General features: G+C 36.3%; 2 protein-coding genes across 3 annotated transcripts; one reads left to right on the top strand and one right to left on the bottom strand.

The window, feature by feature from the left end:
• The first annotated feature begins 2,193 nt into the window (after positions 1-2,193).
• pkp1b (plakophilin 1b) lies at positions 2,194-12,921 on the top strand. Its single transcript, XM_044121057.1, has 13 exons — positions 2,194-2,616; positions 3,638-3,732; positions 4,379-4,809; positions 4,942-5,083; positions 6,116-6,323; positions 6,614-6,770; positions 9,210-9,327; positions 9,490-9,666; positions 9,870-10,040; positions 11,095-11,248; positions 11,418-11,604; positions 11,721-11,805; positions 12,224-12,921. The coding sequence occupies exons 1-13, from the start codon at positions 2,424-2,426 to the stop codon at positions 12,296-12,298; spliced, it is 2,193 nt and encodes a 730-aa protein (XP_043976992.1). The 5' UTR covers positions 2,194-2,423; the 3' UTR covers positions 12,299-12,921.
• A 412-nt stretch (positions 12,922-13,333) lies between these two features.
• tnnt2b (troponin T type 2b (cardiac)) lies at positions 13,334-21,472 on the bottom strand. 2 transcript variants are annotated; one of them, XM_044121058.1, is made up of 12 exons: positions 21,426-21,472; positions 21,280-21,333; positions 18,710-18,740; positions 18,605-18,626; positions 17,518-17,581; positions 17,318-17,434; positions 17,126-17,203; positions 16,884-16,985; positions 16,682-16,791; positions 16,500-16,590; positions 15,361-15,401; positions 13,334-13,621 (listed from the first exon to the last, which is right to left on the bottom strand). In XM_044121058.1, exons 2-12 carry the CDS (start codon positions 21,307-21,309, stop codon positions 13,582-13,584), a joined length of 726 nt encoding a protein of 241 aa, XP_043976993.1. In that variant the 5' UTR covers positions 21,310-21,333; positions 21,426-21,472; the 3' UTR covers positions 13,334-13,581. The 2 variants fall into 2 exon arrangements, with proteins under 2 accessions (XP_043976993.1, XP_043976994.1); XM_044121059.1 differs by having other exon boundaries at positions 21,407-21,463.
• Positions 21,473-22,142: the final 670 nt, after the last annotated feature.

Here is a 22,142-nt window from a genome sequence, read left to right as displayed (position 1 = left end):
AAACATCACTGCAGATTTCAATACAGGTGACAGTAGGATTATATTTAAGGCAAAGTTGCCAGCTGCCACATGTACACCCAGAGGGCAGCACTACCCTTGGGTGTGTTCTTTTTTTTTTTTTCGCCCTTTGCACTCACATGAATAATTCATTATATTTGGAGGCTATTCTGTATACTTGTCCATGTGAGAAAGGCAGATACTGTGCTGTCAATGTCCTGGAGTCAAACCTGATTTCAAATCCATTTGGTATCATATTGACTCACAAAATAATTAATTTATATTTTCTTAATTTAGAGCCAACTTGGAGCATGATTCAAGCCCCTTTTATTTTACAGGTTACTTTTGTGATGAGAAAATAAGGCTGTTTTTATATAATTTTTTGTATCAACTGAAAGGATTAGCTAGTTGTGTGTTTCATTACAACAGAACCTTGTAAGTGATCGTGTAAGTGCAAAAGACTCAAAGCATCTGAGTTTCCAACTCAGATGCTTTGAGTTTTTTGTTTTTTTTAAAAAAAGCATTTGAGTCAAATTCAAGAATAGTCATGCAATGATATAATGCATTTATAATTTGTTCAGTATCATTTGTTCAGTAGGTCAAAAGGTCAAAAATTACTACCTGATACTGACCTATTGCAAATGTGTCCTCTGCATATATTTGCCTAATATGTTTACTCAGGAAAATGCAGAATGGTGACCATCAAGTTTCTTCATCCACACCCACTGACTGTAAACTGGCTAAACATAATTATAAGCAGTATTCTTATCTTTCAGCTTCATCTACTTTAAAATTCTCCACCAATACAATGACATCTGCTAAGGTATATTTTTAGATAAAAGTATAATAACATAATGATCATACTGTACTATCTAGTATAATTGAGTATTTTACTTTTTTTTTTATTTCATTATATACAGGTACATGTAAAGTAATAATAATGTCCTTTAACATTTAGACTGAAAAAAGTAAAAATCATATTTTAAACATATCTCCCTCACAAAGATTTCATCCATTTATTTCTGTTAATTTTGATAATTATGGCTCACAGATGATAAAAAATGAAAGTCAATTCTGCAAATTTGTGTTATAAGAATGATAAAATGGATATTTAAGTTGAAATATCAGCCTACTAAAAATATATTGATACAAGGTATAGAAAGTGAGCTTAATATTGGTTAGGGCTTCTTTTGCACAAACTACTACATTGACTCAGTATATCATGAAAATTAGCCAGCCTACAGTAGAGACGAGGTGATAAGGAAACATAGGTTGCATAAAAAGCAGCCTTCATGTCAGTCTGTGCTGTCTGGTCTGGTGTCTTCCTCTTCAGAATATGCCACAGATTTTGTATGGGGTTTAGCCAGGAAAGGATGTCTCATATCTCTAATTCTCAAGTTATGAAACTATAATGTACAACCTATAAAAGAGGAATTGCTTCTCCAAGTCATTTCTGACTGTGAAATCTTCACAATGGAGCTTGAACTACTTCTATTCTGTGTGTCTTTGTACTTTTTCTCAAGATCTTGACTTGGAAATGAAGTGCAATTTTTCCTCAAGTGACTCCAGCTGCAGTATTAAATTACTGTACTATGGTAAACCCTCTTGTTTTTGGACATTTTCAGTTACATGTCTTCCTTCCACTGAACTTTCCATTAACAGCATTATGTTAAGAGCCAGCTTCAAAAACAAATATCTTTTGTGACTTACCTTATAAATTGCCCAACTAACTGCTGACACCTGAATTGGTCCTAATAGGATCATAATCTAACATTTGTATAAAATAATGTGTTGGCTTCATAATTTGCAAATTTCGAGAGAAGTTGAATTATGATTCTTAATTAGGTGTAATAATCATTCAAATGAGTAGAAATAAAATATTGAAATATATATTCTGTGTAATTCACGATGTGTGAATTAGTATATTTGTCACGATGTTTACTTTTTGAATTAAATTACTGAAATAGCTGCTCGATAATATTCTTCGTTTTGGCCTGCACCTGTTGATAACCGGATCAAATAAAGTTAGTTTTTGTTATGATCACTAATACAATGGTTTTATTCCCCACATCAAAGATAGACGTCGGTTTCACTTTACCCCATCTGTAATTAGGTAAGAAGAATAACTTTCCCCGGAACAGGTAGAGCCAAATATCTACTGCGACATATTTACTGCGACAACTTCCCCCAATTACTGCTCACGTTGTGGGGGAAAAAAAAGGAGTTGGCTGCTGTGTGCAGCTCGTATAACCTGCAAGTAAAAGTCCAGTCTTGCAGGTCTATTGTGGTTTCATGTGGGCGCGGTCCCATCGCTCAGGGCAGGGAAGGGCAGAGCAAGGTGAGCTGTTCACACTCTGCAGACGCCGACTTTCCTTCTGCTGCCAGATCCTTCGGATGTTGTGTTCGCTCTCTAAAGGCTGAGCAAAATGTCGAGTGAGGATCCTCTGAAATCGGCGATTTCCATCAGGAGCTCGGACGACACGTCGCTGGCTCTGCCGTCGGCGAATGAGTATCATTCCCGGGAGCAGCGCGTCAAAGCGCAAGTGCAATCTATCAGGAGGACGAAGTCCAGGCACTCCAGCAGCGGCAGGAGCGGATCTACTTCTCTTTCCCCAACAAGTAAGAGGGGCCTTTATTTTACTGTACACACAATTCAGCAGGATATGGCAGAGTTGAATTTAAGCTGGAGAAGTAAAAATATGTAGGGTAGTAAAGTTTCACATTTATGGTGCAGAAAAAGAGAGAGGTCGATAAATTATTCATTTAATTTATTACATCCTCATAAACTTTGCTGGTTATATGAAGTGTACATATGCTTTACTGTCCTTCTTGTTAAAAAAGATAAGAATACCATAGATTGCTGCTTATCTTCAGCTTAAAACATCTGCAATGATTTACCAGGAACTAGTTTTAGAATAAGAACCTTTGAGTTTGCTATTTAAAAAGTATTTTAAGAAAGATTAATTATAACAACTAAAGAAGAGAACAAATGTTACATGTATATTAATAAATTATTGGTTTCAAAAAACCCAAATATACCCAAAATGGAGACATATTCACTGGTGACGCAGTTTTTGGTTTGAATACAGTTAATGTTCAACTTTCTGTCTAATCCCTTTTCTTCTGTAAATCAGGTCCATGCCAATATTGAAAAAATATTTCAGCTATGTCTTGGTTATGAAAAGAAACAGAATAGTTTGCTCATTCAATAACCCAATTTTTTGCTGCAAATGCCATTTTACAGCTGCAGCCTCTTGTAAACTGCAGCTGTAAATTTATTCTAAACGTGACAATAATAATTACAGCGGTTTATGGTTACCATTAAAATGTTAATTTTATTGCTACATGCTTGTTACATGTGAGTTGGCTTGTTCTAAAGAAAATAAGAGTCCAATAATTCTTTTTTTTGCTGTAACTTAAAATGTCAGTGCTTTTTTTGTTTCTGACACCAATCATTACTGGTTCTATATTTTCATAGCAACTCATACTTCAAGGGTTAGACCGAAGATCAGAGGTGCCGTCACACATTCAAAGCAGTTTATTGTTTTCCCACAGGCAAAGGATTTAAATCACTGGCTGCAAAGAGGTGTGTGTTTTGAGCGCTGGATAGCAGCTAATAACCTTTAACTTCTCTTCCCAGGCCTTGAGTACGACTCTGTGTTTTTAGATGGCGCAAAGTCTCAGCTGAGTTCATCTAATGGAAGTGGTTTTTTGAGCAATGGCTCCTCAAAAGTTGTGAGTTTTTCTTTTCTTCTTTATTTTAATTTTGCTGACATTTTCACATTTGAGGGTTGTTTTCTACTCAGTGACAGTTCTAATAGATCGGGGAATTTTAGTGAGTTTATCTTCCAAAGCTACAGAAAAAAAGGCTTTTTTTTTCTGTGTGTGTTTAGTTTCTGACCTGTTGAATCTTTGCTTCACTCCAAACTTTGGTACTCCAAAGATGCTTATGTTATTTTTTCCTCTTTTTAAATATAATTTTCTTTGTGAAATCATTTAAAATTAGGTTTTCGAACTTTTTAAACCATAAGTAGGATATTGTTGAACTTTGACAACAGATTTCATTTAATTTCATAGCAAGTGCAAAACCTTAAGTTTTTAGAGATTTTCTGGAGATTTTTGTCCAGAAAAAGGGAGGAGCAGTGGAGTATCTAATGTTGTGGAGTTTTAGATACTCCACAACATTTTTCTTTTCTGTGACAGAAATGAAACATTTTTAAAGCTCTCATTTTACACAAAAAGTGGAAGGCATTGCACCAATGGGTCTCAGAAGTCAACAATCTTTCACAGTTTGGTTTATTGTGTCGTTTTACTGCTGTCTTTTTAAGGCATTATGCATCTCTCTTGATAATCCTGTTTTTCTCTTTCTTCATTTGTCCAGTTTACCACAAACAGAAATATGAATAACCAACACATGATCAGTAACATGAAAAGATCCACCGTGAGGAAGCAGACTATAAATCACTATGAGAACAGATATGGCGCTGTTGGCGGTGCAGCCAGTCTGGGTCTTGCTAACACCAGTCGCAGCGAGCCCGCGCTGGCCTTGAACTACAGCGTCCCACAGCCGGCCATCCCAATGCAATCAACCATACAACAACGGGGCAACAGGAACACCTACGTGAAACACGGCAGCAGCAGCAATCACTATATAAAGAGGACCATCTCCCAAACCCACCCTCTGTATCCTTTAAATGGATCGGGTCTGATGCACAAGCAAAGCCAGTACAGAGTCTGCCAGCCTGAAATGAACAAGACGCAGTCACAACAGACCGTCACTGATTCTTCATCCAAGACTCAGATAAACTCAGAGTGAGTCTGAAAATCCAAAAGAACCCTACATCGTCTCCTAATTTCTCATATTAATAAACTGGATCAACTTACCAAATTGTGTTTAGAGGTTATTTGTGAGATACACTGAAATGCATTTTTTTTCTTTTTCAGAGTAAATGGAAACAGTGTGAGTTCTAGCATCACTATGCAAGAAGCAGTGCAGTTTCTTTTCAGCCAAGATGAGAAATACCAAAACTGTGGTGCTTCCTACATTCAGCACAACACTTTCATTAGCGACAAAGCAAAAGAAGAGGTGCCTTAACTTATTTGATTTAACACTCTATGTATTCCGTTTATATTTCTTAAATCATCCTGCTAAATCAAATTTGTTACAATGTGCTTAGCATAACTTGATCTAAAGTAGTAGAACTGTAGCTTCAGAAGAAGAATGTCAAATCTGGGTGTAAATCTCAGTTGGCAATTTGTAATGTGCCTCCATGTAGACTGAGATTTTCTTAAAAGTATGCATTGCTTTTGGAGTGTTCCATTCTTTTGAAAGATATTTAGGAGAATCTTTTTTTTTAAAACTGAGATGTGATTTTGTTTGTGTGTGAATGGGTGTTTATCTCTACGTTAGCCCTGTTTTCAGATTGGTGACTGGTTGGGGATTGGAACAAATCTCCTTTAGCCCTAAACAGGATTTAATATTTGATGTTATTTTAAACTGTGTGCACTAATAGATCTGCAAACCTTAGTTTTGTGTTCCTTTATTATAATTTGCTTTTATTTCATTTTCAACCTGCATTTGATTATTTATCAGGACATTATTATCTTTTATCTTTTATTTGTTGTGATTTTAAATCTGATCCATTTAAAGACACCACGTTAACAAAACCATGAAACTAGCTCCAGAATTCGAATCTACAGAAATGCAACTGAAGCGAAATATCTTTTTAGATTGGAGACAAACCAATCTACTGATCGTTTAATGAGAAAGGAGTAGAATTTGAAGCAGACAAAATTATTACTTCAACTCGAAGGGAGAGGACAAAATGCAAAATGTTAGACTTATGAGAATGAAAATGAATGTGAGAGTTTCTGAAAATCCCCTGTGCTTTGTTGGGTAATTTGAATCCAGGACAGGATATACTGAGTACTGAATCAGGGAGAGAAAGGTGAAAAAAACAGATGGAATCCTGTGGGAAAAATGAACAGAATCAAAGTTTTTGTTAAATTAAAAAGTACCCTTGTCATCACTTTATTTCAAACACAGCCATTGTTTAATGATTAAAACCAAGTATTTCTCAGTGTCTTTGATAACCTATTTATTCTTATTGCCTTGCAGGTTCTTACCTTGAATGGTATCCCGCCCCTCGTGAGTCTGCTGCAAAGCCCCAACTCACAGGTCAAAAGCACGGCCTCTGCTGCCCTGCGAAATCTGACCTTTCAGAACAACAAAAACAAAGCAGAGATCCAACGCTGCGATGGCATACCCGTGGTGATTGCTCAGCTCAAAGACTCACGATCTGCAGAACTAGATAAACAGTTGACAGGTACACAGTAGCGATCTGAAGTGTAAACCTGTATATGTACGAGTACATGCACACAAAAGGCCAAATGAACAAGTCGGACAGAGAGTGGCTTGTTTTGGTGTTACATAATACTGTTGAATTGTGGTGCTCTGTGAAATGAGACTGGTGCTTCAGTTATACTGCTAAAACCCATTATGCTTCATGCTAAAAATGATAAATTGAACAGTTTTATTTATTTAGTTTTAAAGGCAAAACACCTTCGTGAGTGATTTGAGGCTGTATTTGAATGATGACTTTTCTTTTTTCTCTAGGTCTTTTGTGGAATTTGTCGTCTGTAGACAACCTGAAGTCAGACCTGCTGAAGAATGCTCTGCCTGTTCTAACGGAGCGTGTGATTCAGCCTTACACGACAGGCTCTAGAGATACTGTCAGTGCTGATGTCTTCTTGCACACCACAGCATGCCTTCGGTGAGATACAGAATCCAGCTTTGTGCTTCATGTGACTCTTTGCATTTTAGAGAATCCTCAGATTATCTTTTTACATTTTGTTGTGGATTCCCACCACGATGCTAACATTTAAACTTGTTCAAAACAGTTAGTAAAATTTGGCTTTGTGTATCACTTTTTCCCCAATCGGGCTAATTTATTTAGATTAAAGATTTGAGCTGCAGAAATTAGGCTAGCACCGATTTTCAGGGGTTTTTTAATGTCGATTTAGTCCTCTAAAGCATGAAAGAGAGAAATGTGCTTCAAACTCTACTGTAAAAGTAATCGTTTTTAAAAGTCAACAAAAAGAGAAGGAATTACAAGATTATCTCAATTCATTCATTATAGCATGATTTTTTTATTTTCAGTAAATTTAAAAAGTATTAATGAAAGTGCATTCTTTTTAACAATGTTTTTTTAAATGTGTATGTTTTTTATCTATTATGTTATAGCATAAAACCTGCTGATACAGATCAGAGCTGAACAAGGAAACTAGTCAAATAAATGGCCTATCTCTCTTTGAAAATAATAATACCTGGAGACATTGGATGACAGGATGTGTCTGAACATGCTTAAAAGGGTTAAAGTGAATGAGGGTTTGGGTAACTGAAACTACAAACCCAGAAAAAACACCATGGTAATGGCAACAGTTGCACAATCAATCAATCAAATTTTATTTGTATAGCACATTTCAGCAGCAATACATGTCAAAGTGCTTTACATCAAATCAAATACAGAACACAATACAACATAGAATCAATAATCAAAATACGACAATAAGTCAAGTTCCATCAGTAAATTTGTAATTGATTACGTTTCAATACAATCCTAAACAGGTTGGTTTTTAGTCGAGTTTGCATCCTTAAAGGGTTTACCTGTTACACTCCTACTGTGTTAAATGATAAATGTGATGAATGAAATCTTAATGATTATGTTCATTAAGACAATTCTTTTTCTAATTTATGTGTTTCTGTTGGAAAGGAAAAATGAATATTGAAGAATCAGGCGCATTTTGCTTAAGGTGTTTTGCACACATCGTGAGCCGTCAGACTCTGTAAACATCAATGTTTTCTGGGGAAAAAATCCTCTCGTGTTCATTGATAATTCCCTGTTGTTTTTCTTACATGAGCTATTTTTTATTCTTTTTACAATGTCTAGAATCTGTGAGGTGTTTGCTGTAGTATTAAAGCCTCTGCTGAGTTAATCCTTGACTCTGACGGCTTTTCACCTCTAACCTTGTAACAAATGTTGAACAACATAAACCACTGTTAGAAATTTATAGCAACGTGATGACAACCGCCTTATCTACTGTATAAAGATATGCATTCCTGCAGTGTTGAATGTTTGTTTGACTGACATCCAGGGACATTGTGCAAGAACTAAAATCGTAGTCTGCTTTATCATAACATCAGCGTAATCAGTGTTAAAGATTTCTCAAACCTCGGTGGCAAATGATTGACATTTTTCCAACAACACAGCCTGAATTTGAAATCATACTGTCTATTTATTCATCATTGTAATGTCAGGCATGTCTATAAATCCCAGTTATGAAAGAAAATAGCCCCATCAATTGCTGAGTTCCTTCTCTCTCTGTCTCTTAAAACAGGTATAATACTTACTCATCGATTTAAGTAGTAAAAGAAGCACGTTTGTTCAAATCTGGGGATACTAGTTTATTCACTCACTATCTGTAATTTCTGTTACCTGTGCTCTTTCCCACATACTTGAAAAATCTGTTCATACTCAAATTATAAAATATTTGCTGATGTTTGTATTTTAAGCAATCATTAGTATAGATTCAGAAAAAAAATATGTTTCTTATAGTACATGTCCAGGATTTATGCGTGTTGACTCAGCCTTAGTCTGCTCATTGTGAAGCTCCCCCTGATTGTGCATCCTACAGACTCAGACTGAGAGAAGCTTTAAGGGCTTATGAAGCCTTTGCAGGTGTTTTGAGTTGATTAGTTCGTTAGGGTGTGACACCATGAGTGTCTCTCCCTAACATTTTGCATTTTTCTAAGTATTCCCATTTTCTGAGACACAAAATCACAAGAAACAAAGGCTTTGAATGCCACTCTATGTATGACATTCAAAGCATAGACATGTATGATATGCTTTGTTAAAGTAATCTGCCACAAGCTCCTTGATCCTGTGGTGATATGCATTATTTCAAAAACCTTCGAGATTCTATTTTAATTTCAAATGATATGTGATTTGGATAGATTTTATACATATGTATAAAATGGATTTTTTGATTTTATGTCAAGAGGAGGTTGTCTTTTAAGACTTTAGGATCTTCTTAGCTTTTGCTTCAACGGTTGCTTTTTTGCTGCCTTTTTGTTTTTGTTGTTTGCATTGTGCAAATGAAATAAAACAAGTTACTCAGACATGTACTCATATCTTGGGCTTTGATTTCATCAGAAACCTCAGCAGTGCAAACGTGGCCAGCAGACAGACGATGAGGAAATCTCGAGGTTTGATCGACGGCTTAACTGCTTACGTAAAAGAATGTGTGGCAAACAGTAAAACAGAAGATGAGGTAAAAAACAGAAAAACATTTTTCTTTCTCAAACTAAAGAAGCATAATTAAAAAAAAAAAAAAAAAAAAGCTCAGTCAAAATTTCTATGTGAAGTTTGTGTCTCTGTGTGTGCATGTGTGTTATGTCTCCTGATATGTGTGTTTATATTTTTTTGTCCATAGACTTTAGAACACTGTGTGAGCATTCTGCACAATTTGACATTTCACCTGGAAGAAGAATTTTCAAGTCTGTTCATCAACATGAATACTCTGGCGAAGAATATGACCAGTAACGTCAGTCAAAATAACGCCAACTCTGTTGGCTGCTTCAGTGCACAAAGCAAACCCCTACAAACTGATGTGAGTCAGACAATTTCATGCAGTAGATCCTTGATGACTCCTAACCCAAACTGACAATTATCCATTCATTTGTCTAGACATAAACTGACATGAAGTAAATTAAGATATTGTTGTATCACCATCATAGTGCTTCCCAAAAAAAATAACTTTATTAAAAACCTCATCAAAATATCGTTTTTTGTTTTTTTTTTGTTTTTATGTAGCGTCCCTTTGACTATGCAGTCATTGAGGATCCGGAGCCTAAAGGAGCAGGCCTTTTGATCCACTCCAAAATGCTGAAGGATTACTTGTCTCTGCTTTGCTTGACCGAGCGCCAATCGCTGCAGGATGCCTGCTGGGGCATACTGCACAATCTCACTGCGCGTGAAAGCACTGTAAGTTACATTTACTCTATAAGCAGGTTAAATCCTAGTGCTGAGAATAACAAAGGGATTTCTTTGTAAGTAGCTTTCACGTTGAAGAAATACAAAAGAACAAAAATGTCTCTATTATAAATCAGAAAATGTGCTGGAGATTTCAACTCAGTGCTATTTAGTTGTTTTGCAATTTGAACTTTTTAGCATCAGATATTTACTTCAATATTTACTTCAAATGTCATCATTTGAAGTAAATATCTGCAATATTCTCATAGTCTATAGTAAAGGTATTATCTCATGTGACTTTAACAACTACTGTCCAGTTTGCTAATAATTATTTTTCATTAATCAAGGTAAAATAATATAACACTTTGTTTTTTCATACATTGGATTTTAGCATTTCTATGATAATAGATAATCCATTGAAACAATTAACTTACTAAACAAACAAACTAACTACTACATTGTAGTTAAGTATGTGGGTGTGAAATGATTTGTTTACAGGTGTAAAACAGAAGTAGGAGGAGCAAAAGAATAATGTATGGGTGTTAAATGGGGTTCAAATTGGTAGAGAGACAAATTCACAGAATCCAAGGGAGTGAAGAATGTTTCCGAATTCAAAAGTATTTTTTTTGTCGGAACAAAAAGAAATATGCATAACATGTTCCTGCATTTCCTGCCACAAATCTATTGCCAAAATTGCAGTGATGATTTTTTTAAACAATTTTGGTGCACATGTGTCATTTTCACAATAAGTACCACAAAATAATCATTGTGAAATTTTAAGTCTGTATCTCTACATTGCACATATGCCAATACTGTCGCTCTGTAGGCGACATTAGCCAGTCTCCAATGTATTCGCTGTTAAAATATCTTCAACTGTCATCACATTTCTCTGTTTGACATTGAACATTTTAATGTTGCGTTGATATAATTTTCAGTAGCATTTAGACTTTAATTTAATTGCATGTTTTTTACATGTTTAACACTACAGAATAACAACATGGTTAATTATAGATCGACTTTAACATGAACTGGGTTTATGAACCGGTATGCTTTTGTGTTTCGGCAGGTCTCTTATGTAATCAGTCATATCATTGTGAAGAAACTGAATGGCATGCAGTATATCAGCCCCTTCTTAAAGTCAGATAAAGTCAACATGCAGAAGAACGCAATGGGTTTGGTGGTAAATTTGATCAAGAACCCAAATCTGTGCAGTGTCGTTGGTAAGCAGCAGGTCAAAACAGAATCATGTTGTGCATGTCATGTTTGCTTGATAAAATCCTGCAAATATTTGTTGCCTTGAAATCCAATATCCTGAACATACATGTGAAATCTTACATGTGTTTACTTGTGTTCTCTGGTAAATGTGTCTTGTTGGACTTGTTACTTCAGGTGAAAAAGCCATCCCAGATCTACTAAGCGTCCTCTCAAAAGACACGGCTGGAGCCAACGAGTCCGATGACACTCTTGCTTTGGCCTGTCAGGCTGCCGGCGGCCTGGTTCTGAATAACGTTGAATGGACCAAAAGACATTTAAGCGAAAAACTGATTAAATCCCTGAACAGCATCAGCCGAAACATGTAAGCTGACATAAATACAGATAGAAAATCTTCCCACATGTGCCTAAAATAAATGTATACTTGTTGGTCAGAGTTCTCAAATAAATTCAGTTTCTACTTTTCTTTTCCTTTTTTAGTTATTTCTCCAAATCAAGCAAAGCCGCTTCAGTTCTTCTCCTCAGAATGTGGTCTAATAAAGAACTTCAGAGCTCTTTGAAAAAGGTGAGCTGAAGGCCACAGTGTGTATGTCTTTGGGTGTGTCCTCTATGTTTCTTATGAATAACTTGCACCAGACACAGAAGTCCACGCCTCACTTGGGAATTTGTGAGAAGTAGAAGGAAAGGCTGCTGAATTAGTCATGGTTCCCATGAAAGTTTAAGCAAGAAAAATATACAGCTCCTGATAGTCCTTTGGAATCCAGTAGGTCAGGTTTGATGAATCACACATTCGACTTGATCTTTATACGGCACTCTGTTCCTACCAAAGTTTTCATTTACACTTCACTTATCACATTGTTATGAATGCTTTATTAGCATGTTTGCAAGCTTCTCAATGTGTCTATTTTTGTTAACTCAGTATTTACTGAGAGAGAGAGAGACAAAAAAAAACTGATTTTAGTGTGATTTATTTTTTCCTGCAGCTTGGGTTCAGCAAGTCCATGTTTGTCAATGATACCACCATGGCAGTACAAAAGTCTCTCCAAGTTGTGGATTAACTCAACTTAAAAGATCATCTGAAGGCTTTTTATACCCAGAAGAAACTCACCTGGATCTGGTCGTCACCAGAACCCAGAGCCAATGAGGCAGAACATTGTCGATTCAAACGTCAGAAAAAAAATGTTCCACAAGCTTTATATAAAGTATTTCTGCCCTGTACATGTGCTGCAAGATATGTGTTTAATGTAGGAATAAAAGGTGAAGGAGAGGTTTGGCAGCAATAAAGTTCCTTCCAATAGAGTTGCTTGTATTGTTTTGTCAGTTAAACGTCTTTTATGATAAATTGTGTTTAAAAATTCAGCTTTCTTTTTTTACACAACACTGCAAGATATTAAAGTAATGTAGCAATGCTGTAAACTTGATTTTGATTGTGCAAAATAAGCAGCAGTATAAAACGTGTTTTATAAATGATATTGTATTAATCATTGATTTTTTTTTCTGTTTTAACTGTATTTCCACATGTGCAATCCAAAAATTTGCTATTTTGAGTTGATGCAGTATCACTAGCAGATGTGTACTGCACATTTGGCAAAGAAGATGAACATGAATAAGAAAGAGGAGAGATGATTACCATTGTTTTGTAATGGTTTCTGCAGAATAAATATTTTTGCAAACCTTTTCACACCCTGTCATTCCTTCTTAATTTTGGCACCAGAGTTTGAAAAGCCTCTGGCAGAATACTAGTCTTGCCCCACCCTGGTGATTTGCTTAGCTTTCCCTCCAGGAAAACAAATATATAAACAAAGATTCTCTTTTACTGCATTTTGCCACAGTATGACCCAGTTTCACCCTGTCAAAATCTGAAGGATTTATATGATTGCATGACATAATTTGTAGAAAACAGAGAGGCAGAAATCAAACCTTCTTGGGTTTGTGGTGCCAGAATACAGACAAAAAGCTGGATTGTAACCTGTCAGGAAGTCTAAACCTGACGCTTTAATAACCACTGAAGTTTTTAAGACTTACATTTAGTTAAAAACAAACAAAAAACAAATCTTGTAATTTATTGGTTTAATAAATTACAATAAATGTTATCTTTATTTATAACTTTTATTCATCCCACAAGTTTGTTTACAGACTTCAATAATCATTTGTCACTAAGCAGCCGCTTGGTTTAAACATTTTCAGTTCACTATTTCCAAGTAAGCACATTATACAATATATTAGTTTACATTTTCAGAAATCTGAATTGGATCTGACTTGTTTGAATCTTAAACACAATTATCAATTCAATGGGACTTTCTGTAAGAATAACCAAGGTTGGCAGATTTTGCAGCAGGTGTTACTTCCTCAGGCCTCGTTTGCTCCGGGTGCCTTTTGAGCTGAGAATGAAGATAAAGTCAGCAGAGATTTGACATTGCAGATGGGACACAAACCACAACATTTCTCCATGTACAGAATCTTGAAATGACCTATCTTTTAACTCTAATCAAGTAAACAATGTGTTGATTTGTCTAAAGTGAAAGATCAAAGCTTTGAATAAAACTTTAAAGTTTGCCTGGGGTTAATGTAGGAATAAAGTAAGAATAACCCCAGCCTGTGATCTGTGTCTTATTTCACAGAACACAGGGAAGTGAAACGCAGTAAATGCTCAAGTCAAATACTCATCATGTAATATTTTTTATGCAGTGACTCCTTTTGTGTAATGATGTTTGTTCAGCATTACATGTCAGCGTTGTTGCTGCAATGTTGATGAATAGACACCATAACAAAGGTGAATTTATCAGTGACTCATTGGTTGCCACAGCAACCATAGCAAATATTATTTGTGCTATATACACACATACACACAAAATATGTGTTTGTATATAATGGCAAACAAGTAGGATGTGATCAAAGATAGGTCTAAATTTAAACACAGTTCATTCATATGTGAAATATTTCCTGTGCACACATTGTTTTCAGAGTACTATCGCTGTGCATAGCTTTGATGGTAACTGTGGCAACCAATGAGTCGCTTCTGAAGAAACATTTATTACAGTGACTGTTCATGATCAATACTGAAACAACATCAATGACAGAAGAGGAGTGACTGCATTAAAAAATTGTATGATGAGAATTTAACTTCAGGATTTACTGAATTTCACTCCCCTGTAAAGGACTTTTTGCTTCAGTCCTTTTTTTATGTTCTGAAATAAAGGACTGAACAATAATCTCAGTAATCGTCTTGTTACCTTACTTGATATTTTACATTAAACAAATACTACTCTTTTTTATACTGCATGTTCAAAATGTTTAAGATGTTAGGATAGCAGTTTTTATTATTAATTATGGGGCTGCATTCTTTAAAATTAAATGTATTCAGTTTTATGTATAAATATTTCTCAAACAAATGGTTTTTCAACTTAATTTAGTAAACAGTTAATCAGTCAAACTGCAGACAATAAAAATGGGAGGGCAAAAAATTCAAACATATAAACCCCAACTGACCTGTTTGAATTATAACTTTAAGTAGCCCTGCATGAGTAGTATACATGATTTCAATGACAGAATGTAATACTAGCCACTGTTTAATTCTCAGCTACAGGAGCAGAGATAATATCACCAAACAGCTGAGATAATAAGCGCCTTCAGCTGTTGTGCTTCCATTTTCAGCTCATTTATCCCCTGAGTCTAAATTCACATGCATGGCTTGGTAACATCCTGCTGCTGATCGGACAAAAACGTTTGCTAACTCTGTTTTTGTATAGCTAATGTCTTTGGTTGATTGTGAACAGGAAGATTAAGACCTAGTTATGTTGCTTCCGGTAACTCTAAAAAGTTTTCAAACCCTCGAGCCTAGCTCCAGGGTTTGTGGCTAATCAAGCCAGGATAATGGCTAATGGAAAGGGAAGAAAAAAAAGTTTTTTTCAGTTTTTACACAAATAAAACACATGAAACTTAGATGGAGGTTGCAGAATATTGAATCTGCAATTAGACTTACTCAATAAAAAAATGTGTGTACTTATTGTACCAGTGATTTCTTTATTTTTATTTTTATTTTTTTGGAGTATTCATGAGCCATTTTGCCATTATTTCCCTACTTTGCTTCCATAAAGACAGAACAAAAGAAAATACTTACATTTTCTGATGATCGCTCACCCGATTCCTGAGCACTGTGATCTGTGCAACAAAATACAAAAACAGTCAATTAATTTAAATTTTGTAACATAAGTCTGTTCTTTGTCAGATATTTTTTGCTATTGTCTGACTAAACCCAGCCAGCTTTTTGCTCAATAACTGCTGAACATAGGCAGCTGGTCCATTTATTTTTAGGACCTTTTTTTTTTTTTAAGGATAAGCAAGTGCAGACATCTGATGGACAAATGGATGAATTTGACTAAACATAAAAACTTAGACTTCAGACATGTGAAAAAGGGGTGTTTTCACCTGGTTGTGTCCTTAAATCTACTAATTCAAAGTATAAAGGGGAGAAATAATTTTTGTTCAATGGTCAAAACAACCTCCACCAGAGGAATGACCAGTGAAATTTTTCAGTCTGAAATGCTCTGCAAAAAGAGCCTTGGAAACTATCTTGTGAATGGCAAAGAATCTGAAAAACATGCAAAACCTTTCAAATTAAGTATAGCATTTTCTGCAAAAAACCATTCCGTAAAGAGCCTCCAAAATGGAAAATGTTAGTTTGGAACTAGCAGAATTTAGCTTTAGTTATTTCACCATAAGCACTAAACTGGATGAAAGCATGCTGGAAGTAAAAATGAGATCACATTGATAAAAAGCTTAATTTCTCAGAAAATGACTTTCTAAGAGTGTGATTGATGATATTCAGCTCAGCAAATTGAACAAGTATTCTCTCTGAAGGTGACATTTTGATCATGTTATGTAGGTCTGAATAGATAAAAACCCAAATATATGAAGCAGCCTTAAACATCTTGCAGCCCTGAGAATCAGAAGCCTTAGAGGAGTCTTTCAGTGTATGCTTGCCTTTGTAATTAACTATTGTTCAAAAATGTTTTTTTTAACATGTGGAAAAGTGTCAGCTATGTCTCCAAGATATCTGCAAATTCCTAACAAAGCTTCTTCATCTGCTTAATTCCATTTGTAACAACAGAGAAAGCTATTTAGCTATATTTTACATAATTTCTGCAAGAGTCCTTTAAAAACTGTCTTGTAGCTCTTTGTGCTGGAATGTTCCCGTTACAAACACAATCTTTGTTTGTGCACAGGCCACAATGACCACAAGAGTGTCAGCAGCTTTACCTCATACTTCTGCTTCATGTACTTAAATTGAAGGTCAAATTTCTCTGCCTCAAGCTGCCGCATCCAGTCCCACATTTCCTTTGCTTTCTCTCTAAAGACAGAAAAAAAAAATCTTTGAATAGGTTCATTTCATTTAAGCTAAGAAATATTTACATCTTTGTGTGACAATGGGTACTCCCAACCTCAGTTTGTCTTCCTTCAAGTGATCAATGTTCAGTTCCTTGCGGCGATCATTTAGGATCTTCCTCTTCTTTTCTCTTTCTGTTTGTCTTTTAGTTCCAGGTTGTGTTTGCTAGAAATCCATAGATCATCAATGGTAAATAATTTGACCTAGACATCATGCTGGATGTCAGTGAAAATAGATTTTTATACAGCTTTGCAGACCTGGTATCCGGTGAAACTCAGATTGGACAAAATCATCTTCTTCCTTGCATCATCGTCTGCTTTCTTCTTAGCTTCCTCTTCCTCTTTTCTTGCTTTCTCTTCCTTATTGTTAGAAAGAAACAGATTTGATCTACAAATTGCATGTTGTCAGTAAGGATTTCAAATAAGGTATAGTTACTTGCTAAACTGCATCAGTAGCTGACAGCTTTTGAGGCCTGGGTAAGTTTTCAGCTTCCACTCACAGCTAGTTTGGCCTGCCGTTCTCGTTCTCTCTCAGCTCTGATCTTCATCTGCTCAGCTCTCTCAGACCTGCGTTTTTCCTGAGAAAAACAACAAGGCAAACCCTAAGCATCAGGAGAAATTCTTTAAATTGAAAACTTTAAGAAATAGCATGGGAACTTTAATATGCAACAGGAGTGTTGAGGTAAACATACAATACGATCTGTGAGCAAAATCAGCTCTTCCTCTTCCTTCTTACGCTTCTCAAAGTGTGCTTCAATCAGCGTGTGCAGCTCAGTCAGGTCCTTTTCCATACGCTTCCTATGAATGTCCTGGAATCAAGGGATGAAATATTAGGGGGAAACTTATCCACATCCAAAACAGTAAGTGTGGATTTGATCAAATATTAACTTACATCAAAGTCCACTTTTTCACCATCTGGGATCTTAGGAGGAGCCAAGCCAGGCACAAATGTAGATCTGAAAGGGAAAGGGGAAATGCATTCAATCTCATTATGTCTCTCACTGGAAACCATATTGTACAATGCCTTGCACAACTATTTATACCCCTTTGAATGTCAATGTATTTTATTGTAATTTTATGTGATAGTTCAGTACAAAGTATTATATATATGAAGTGAAAGGAAATGGATGCTTTTCAATTTTCTTAGAAATATAAATTGAAACTGAGTTGCATATTGATATTCTCAAACATCTTATTAAATAACTAAATACATAATGTTACATAATCTCAGTATAAATAGAGCTGTTTTGTGAAAGCCAGACTGGTTTGTAAGAGAGGCTTACAAACCAAAGAACACAGCCAATTGGCTGTATTGGCCAGTTGGTGACAAACTATAAAGTAATGGAGACGTGTGAAGCGGGATTAGATCATAACACACTGTCAGGCTTCAGTAATGTCACCTATATTCAACAGGTGGTAGGTAACAAAGCAAACACATGCAAGAAGGGGTTTTGATTAAATAAGACCATCGTAGAACTGTTTACGTGCATGCAAAATGCTGTTTGGCTTTAAGCTAACTCACCATGTCATCCCAAACACATCAGAGACATAGGGACTGCAGCATCATGCAAAACTATTTTACGATCAGTGTGGCCAGAATTGAAATTCATCCAGTTTGGCCGAATTTGACCTACTATGCAAGAGAAAATGACCAAACTTGCAGTGTCTCCATCCACAAAGCTGGCAAACACATCAAAACAAAAAACCTGCAGCTGAGTGGTTGTATGACCTACAAACCCTACAAATGAATACCACACTTTTCAATTTTAATTTTGTTTTAAATATGAAAGCAATATAACATTTTACTTTGCAGGTTACAATTTTGTGTTCATTCACGCTTATCCATCACATCAAATCCACAAATAAATGAAAAAACTTGTGTTGTGGTACGAACAAATGTGGAAAGGTTTAGAGGTATAAATAACTTTTCAAGACACTGTTACTGACTGATACAAAAAAAGTCTGATCTCAGGACTTACTTTATCTTGGGCTTTGAATCCTCTGTGTGTCAGAAATTTGATAAAAGAATTTCAGACCCATAAAGTTAAAATTGCATAGTTTATGCACAAAAAGGGACAGCTTACCTGTACCTCCCCCATTTTCCTCTGTATTGTCTGTTGAAAGATTGACAGTAAGTCAAGACTTGATCCCAAAATGGTTTGTGCATACCAGTAATCCTTGCCTGTTGTAGCTTATGATAGGAGCTGGTTGTCAATAACAACAGAGTTGGAGACCCCACAGGCAGGGCTGTTACAGAAAGTGAGTCAGAAAATTCTCTGGCACTGAGTGTCACCTGTCACTGCTGATTGACAGGAAACATGCAAAGTATGCATGCATTTCTCTGTTAAAACCCTATAAATGCACCTTTAGATTACAGTCACTGATGACCTATGAATTTTCTCTACCCAAGTCTGTGAAGCCGAGTCAGAGAGTGTTAGGGCAGAGGTCGAGACGAGAGGAGAGGAGCAGAGCTTGTGAGTTTTAGATCTGGTTAACACCGCACGATTTAAAGATTGTTGGCCGATTTTCCAAACTTCAGTGCGACACGAGCCGATAAAAGTCCAACAGTTTCAATTCACGAACATCTCGATTCCAGAAGAAAATCCAGTAAAACCCCAACATACCATAGGTGAATTTAGAATAATCAAACACGGATGACGATGTAGAAGCAGTAGTGATAGTTCGTGGACTCATTTTAAGCGATAAAAGATGTAACAAAAAGCAAAAAAATGTTTGATAAAAGATGGCGGGAGCAGCCGCCCTATTTGCTGCACTATGATTTGGAGGTGAGTTATGTTTTTTCGTAGTTAAAATTTTTAACTGAATAAACATAACCATATATAGGTAATAAACATGTATAAAATTGACCTTTACATATAGTAATAAACATTTCCACATATCACCTCCGATGTCCACCGGGGCCATCTCAGTTGCGCCATGTCAACTGTTTGGGATTCCTCTCCGTTCTTAGGTCACCGCGCTTTCTGATTGGCTACCTGTCACATTCTACAGGCTGCGTTCTCGCTCTCAGTCAGGGAAAACCCCACAGGCTGAGATAATCGTGCCTGCAGGATGTAATAAGACTGTCGTAAAGTGAAAATCGGGGCCAAAATAAAAAATAAAAAAAGGCTTTAGCAGGAACACCAACATGTAGAAGCCTTAGCTGACGGTTCCTCCACCCTCCCCTCCCTGGGGAAAAATTGTCAAGTCTTGACCTGTCCACGGTAATAAAAAGGTTGGAGACCACTGGCTTACATCATGTATTACCTCAGTAACACTACAGATTAAGCAGAAAAAAGACCTAATTGTAATGACTATGTGAAAGGGTTGAGAAGTTTAACTTTAGCCTGTTTTTGTTTTCATATTTACTCATCAAATTTTTCCCATAAATCTCACTGAAAGAGTTTGTCTTTGTATTCTTTCAAATATAAGATGGATGACGTTTGAACAATGCTCTGAGACTGATATTGTTTTCCATCCTATCCCCACTCTAAGCTTGCATGTTGTATTTCTTGTTTTTCATGATGCTGTTTGCTCATAAAGCTTTTCTTGCAAATCTCTCAGACTTTTACAGAGTAGCTGGACTTAAAATTTAAGTCCACACAATAGGCTTCCAGTTGGTTAAGTACTACATTTTTTTCAGGTATCCTCATTAAGCCTCTGTTTGGGTAAATTTACCCCCCAACAGTAAAAACCTCCAGTGACAGAAACCAAAACTCTTTTCATCGCAGAGACGGTAAGCCAACCTCCATTTAGGCAGACCTCTAAAAGCCAAAAAATTGCAAGTGGGTATTGTGTTTCAGCTCCTACTTCCCCAAGGACCTTTATGCAGAACACTGAGTGACCTACATTGCTCTGAAACAAGGACTGTACTATACACAGGAGGAGAGGCGGGTGCTGTTTAGTTTCAAGTGCAGTCAGACTGCACAGGCAGTGTCTTTTATGGACAGATATAGAGTGATGACCATTCTGTTTCATGGTGACCTTATGCACCCTTAGACATGAAAGAGGATATCTTGTGGGACCATAGCTAACTTCAGACAAAGTAGGCTTACTGTAAGGGCAAAGGTCAACCAGCAGAAAAGCCCTTAGACAGCAGCTGCCTGTGTATTGGATGAAAAAACTGAAAACTTAGCAGTCGAAACAGCAGAATTGGTGATGTAATTATGTGACATTGAATCTTTAAATACAAACTGTCAAAGTATAAAATACAAGGCAAAGTGACAGACACAGCAGTCACCTAACTCTGTATCCAGAAGATAATTATATGTTGTATATGGATGGACTGGAATGTTAAACTAAGAAATGTTCCTATCTGCACAACAACGCTTTAAAACTGTAATTAGCAACAAATCCAATTAAAACAAAGCATTTAAATTGTAAATTCATACATTATAATCCCAGCCTCTTTTTTATTGCTTCAGAAGCAGTTGGAAGGAGTGCCATGCAGCTGCCTGAATCTACATCTTGTAAAACTCACTTCTGTATCAAAATGTGAAGAATTATCCATCTCATACATGGGTTCAGTGTACTGACAACACTTTCTGCTTACCCCTGGGAAAAGAAGACAGACAAGAAAAAGATTTTGTCTTAACTGATTCTATCAGTGCAAGCATAGCTTGTTTTTTCTCTGCAGAAACAAATTGAACACTTACTCATATGTGGCCTCTTCGGTGTCTGACATATTTTAGGATGCAGCACCTACACACTGCAAAAGGTTTTGGTTAGACTGCGTTTAAATCAGTAAAATAGAGTCGAAACGGCAAATCAAACCTACGTGCCTACATTGCAGGACCTTACCCAGATCTATTGTGTGCTTCAGATAGGAGCAAGTAGGGAAATGTGTACTGTGTCCTTCTCTTTGGGTCCTAAGCTTTTAAACCCAGCAGAGGATCACATGGCAGCAAGCAGCCCATGACTACTAATGATGGGCACATACCTACAAACAGATGGTAGATGGCCTTAACTGGAATAGGAAAACATGCGTTGTCCATGGATCTGCATTGTCTATTTTTACCTTTCGAAGCTTCAGCAGTAGATCACAGGATTATTCTTCTGAAAAGGTTTCATGCTTACAGGTCTGCACGACTAGGGCATGTTGCATTTAATCCTTATAAACCTGCTCCTACATGAACATGCAAGTAAAGAAGCATGGCTGACGCTCCTCTGACTACAAAGGTGCCAAACATTAACAGCAAATACGGGGACTTGGTTGTTAAATTTTCAAACTTTCCCTTCAGTTGCCTTTTCAAAAGTGACAATTTGTAAAAATGTTTCAGTGAGTACTATTACTGTAAGGGTTAAAATGAATTACCTATCACACCCTTTACAAGCTCAATCATCTGCACTTTGCCTTTAATCTCATCTTTGCCTCCACAAGCAATAACATGTTATCAACAACAGCAGTCATGACCATGCCAAGCCCTTTGATAGTCCCTCTGTTTGCTTTAATGCCACATTGGACACCACAGTGGGGATTATGACTCAGATGTCTCATCTGAGCTGAAGCCAAACTGC

Source organism: Gambusia affinis, linkage group LG07, assembly GCF_019740435.1.
Source record: "Gambusia affinis linkage group LG07, SWU_Gaff_1.0, whole genome shotgun sequence".
Taxonomy (NCBI): Eukaryota; Metazoa; Chordata; class Actinopteri; order Cyprinodontiformes; family Poeciliidae; genus Gambusia; species Gambusia affinis.
This window is presented reverse-complemented; position numbering and strand designations above follow the sequence as displayed.

Coding starts and splice junctions, on each gene's coding strand:
- pkp1b (XM_044121057.1), top strand. CDS start 2,424: ATGTCGAGTGAGGATCCTCTGAAATCGGCGATTTCCATCAGGAGCTCG. Junction 2,617..3,637: donor TACTTCTCTTTCCCCAACAA/GTAAGAGGGGCC, acceptor TTCTCTTCCCAG/GCCTTGAGTACGACTCTGTG. Junction 6,771..9,209: donor CACACCACAGCATGCCTTCG/GTGAGATACAGA, acceptor TGATTTCATCAG/AAACCTCAGCAGTGCAAACG.
- tnnt2b (XM_044121058.1), bottom strand. CDS start 21,309: ATGTCAGACACCGAAGAGGCCACATATGAG. Junction 16,792..16,883: donor TGAGTTTCACCGGATACCAG/GTCTGCAAAGCT, acceptor ATGGATTTCTAG/CAAACACAACCTGGAACTAA. Junction 16,591..16,681: donor TTGAAGGAAGACAAACTGAG/GTTGGGAGTACC, acceptor TTCTGTCTTTAG/AGAGAAAGCAAAGGAAATGT.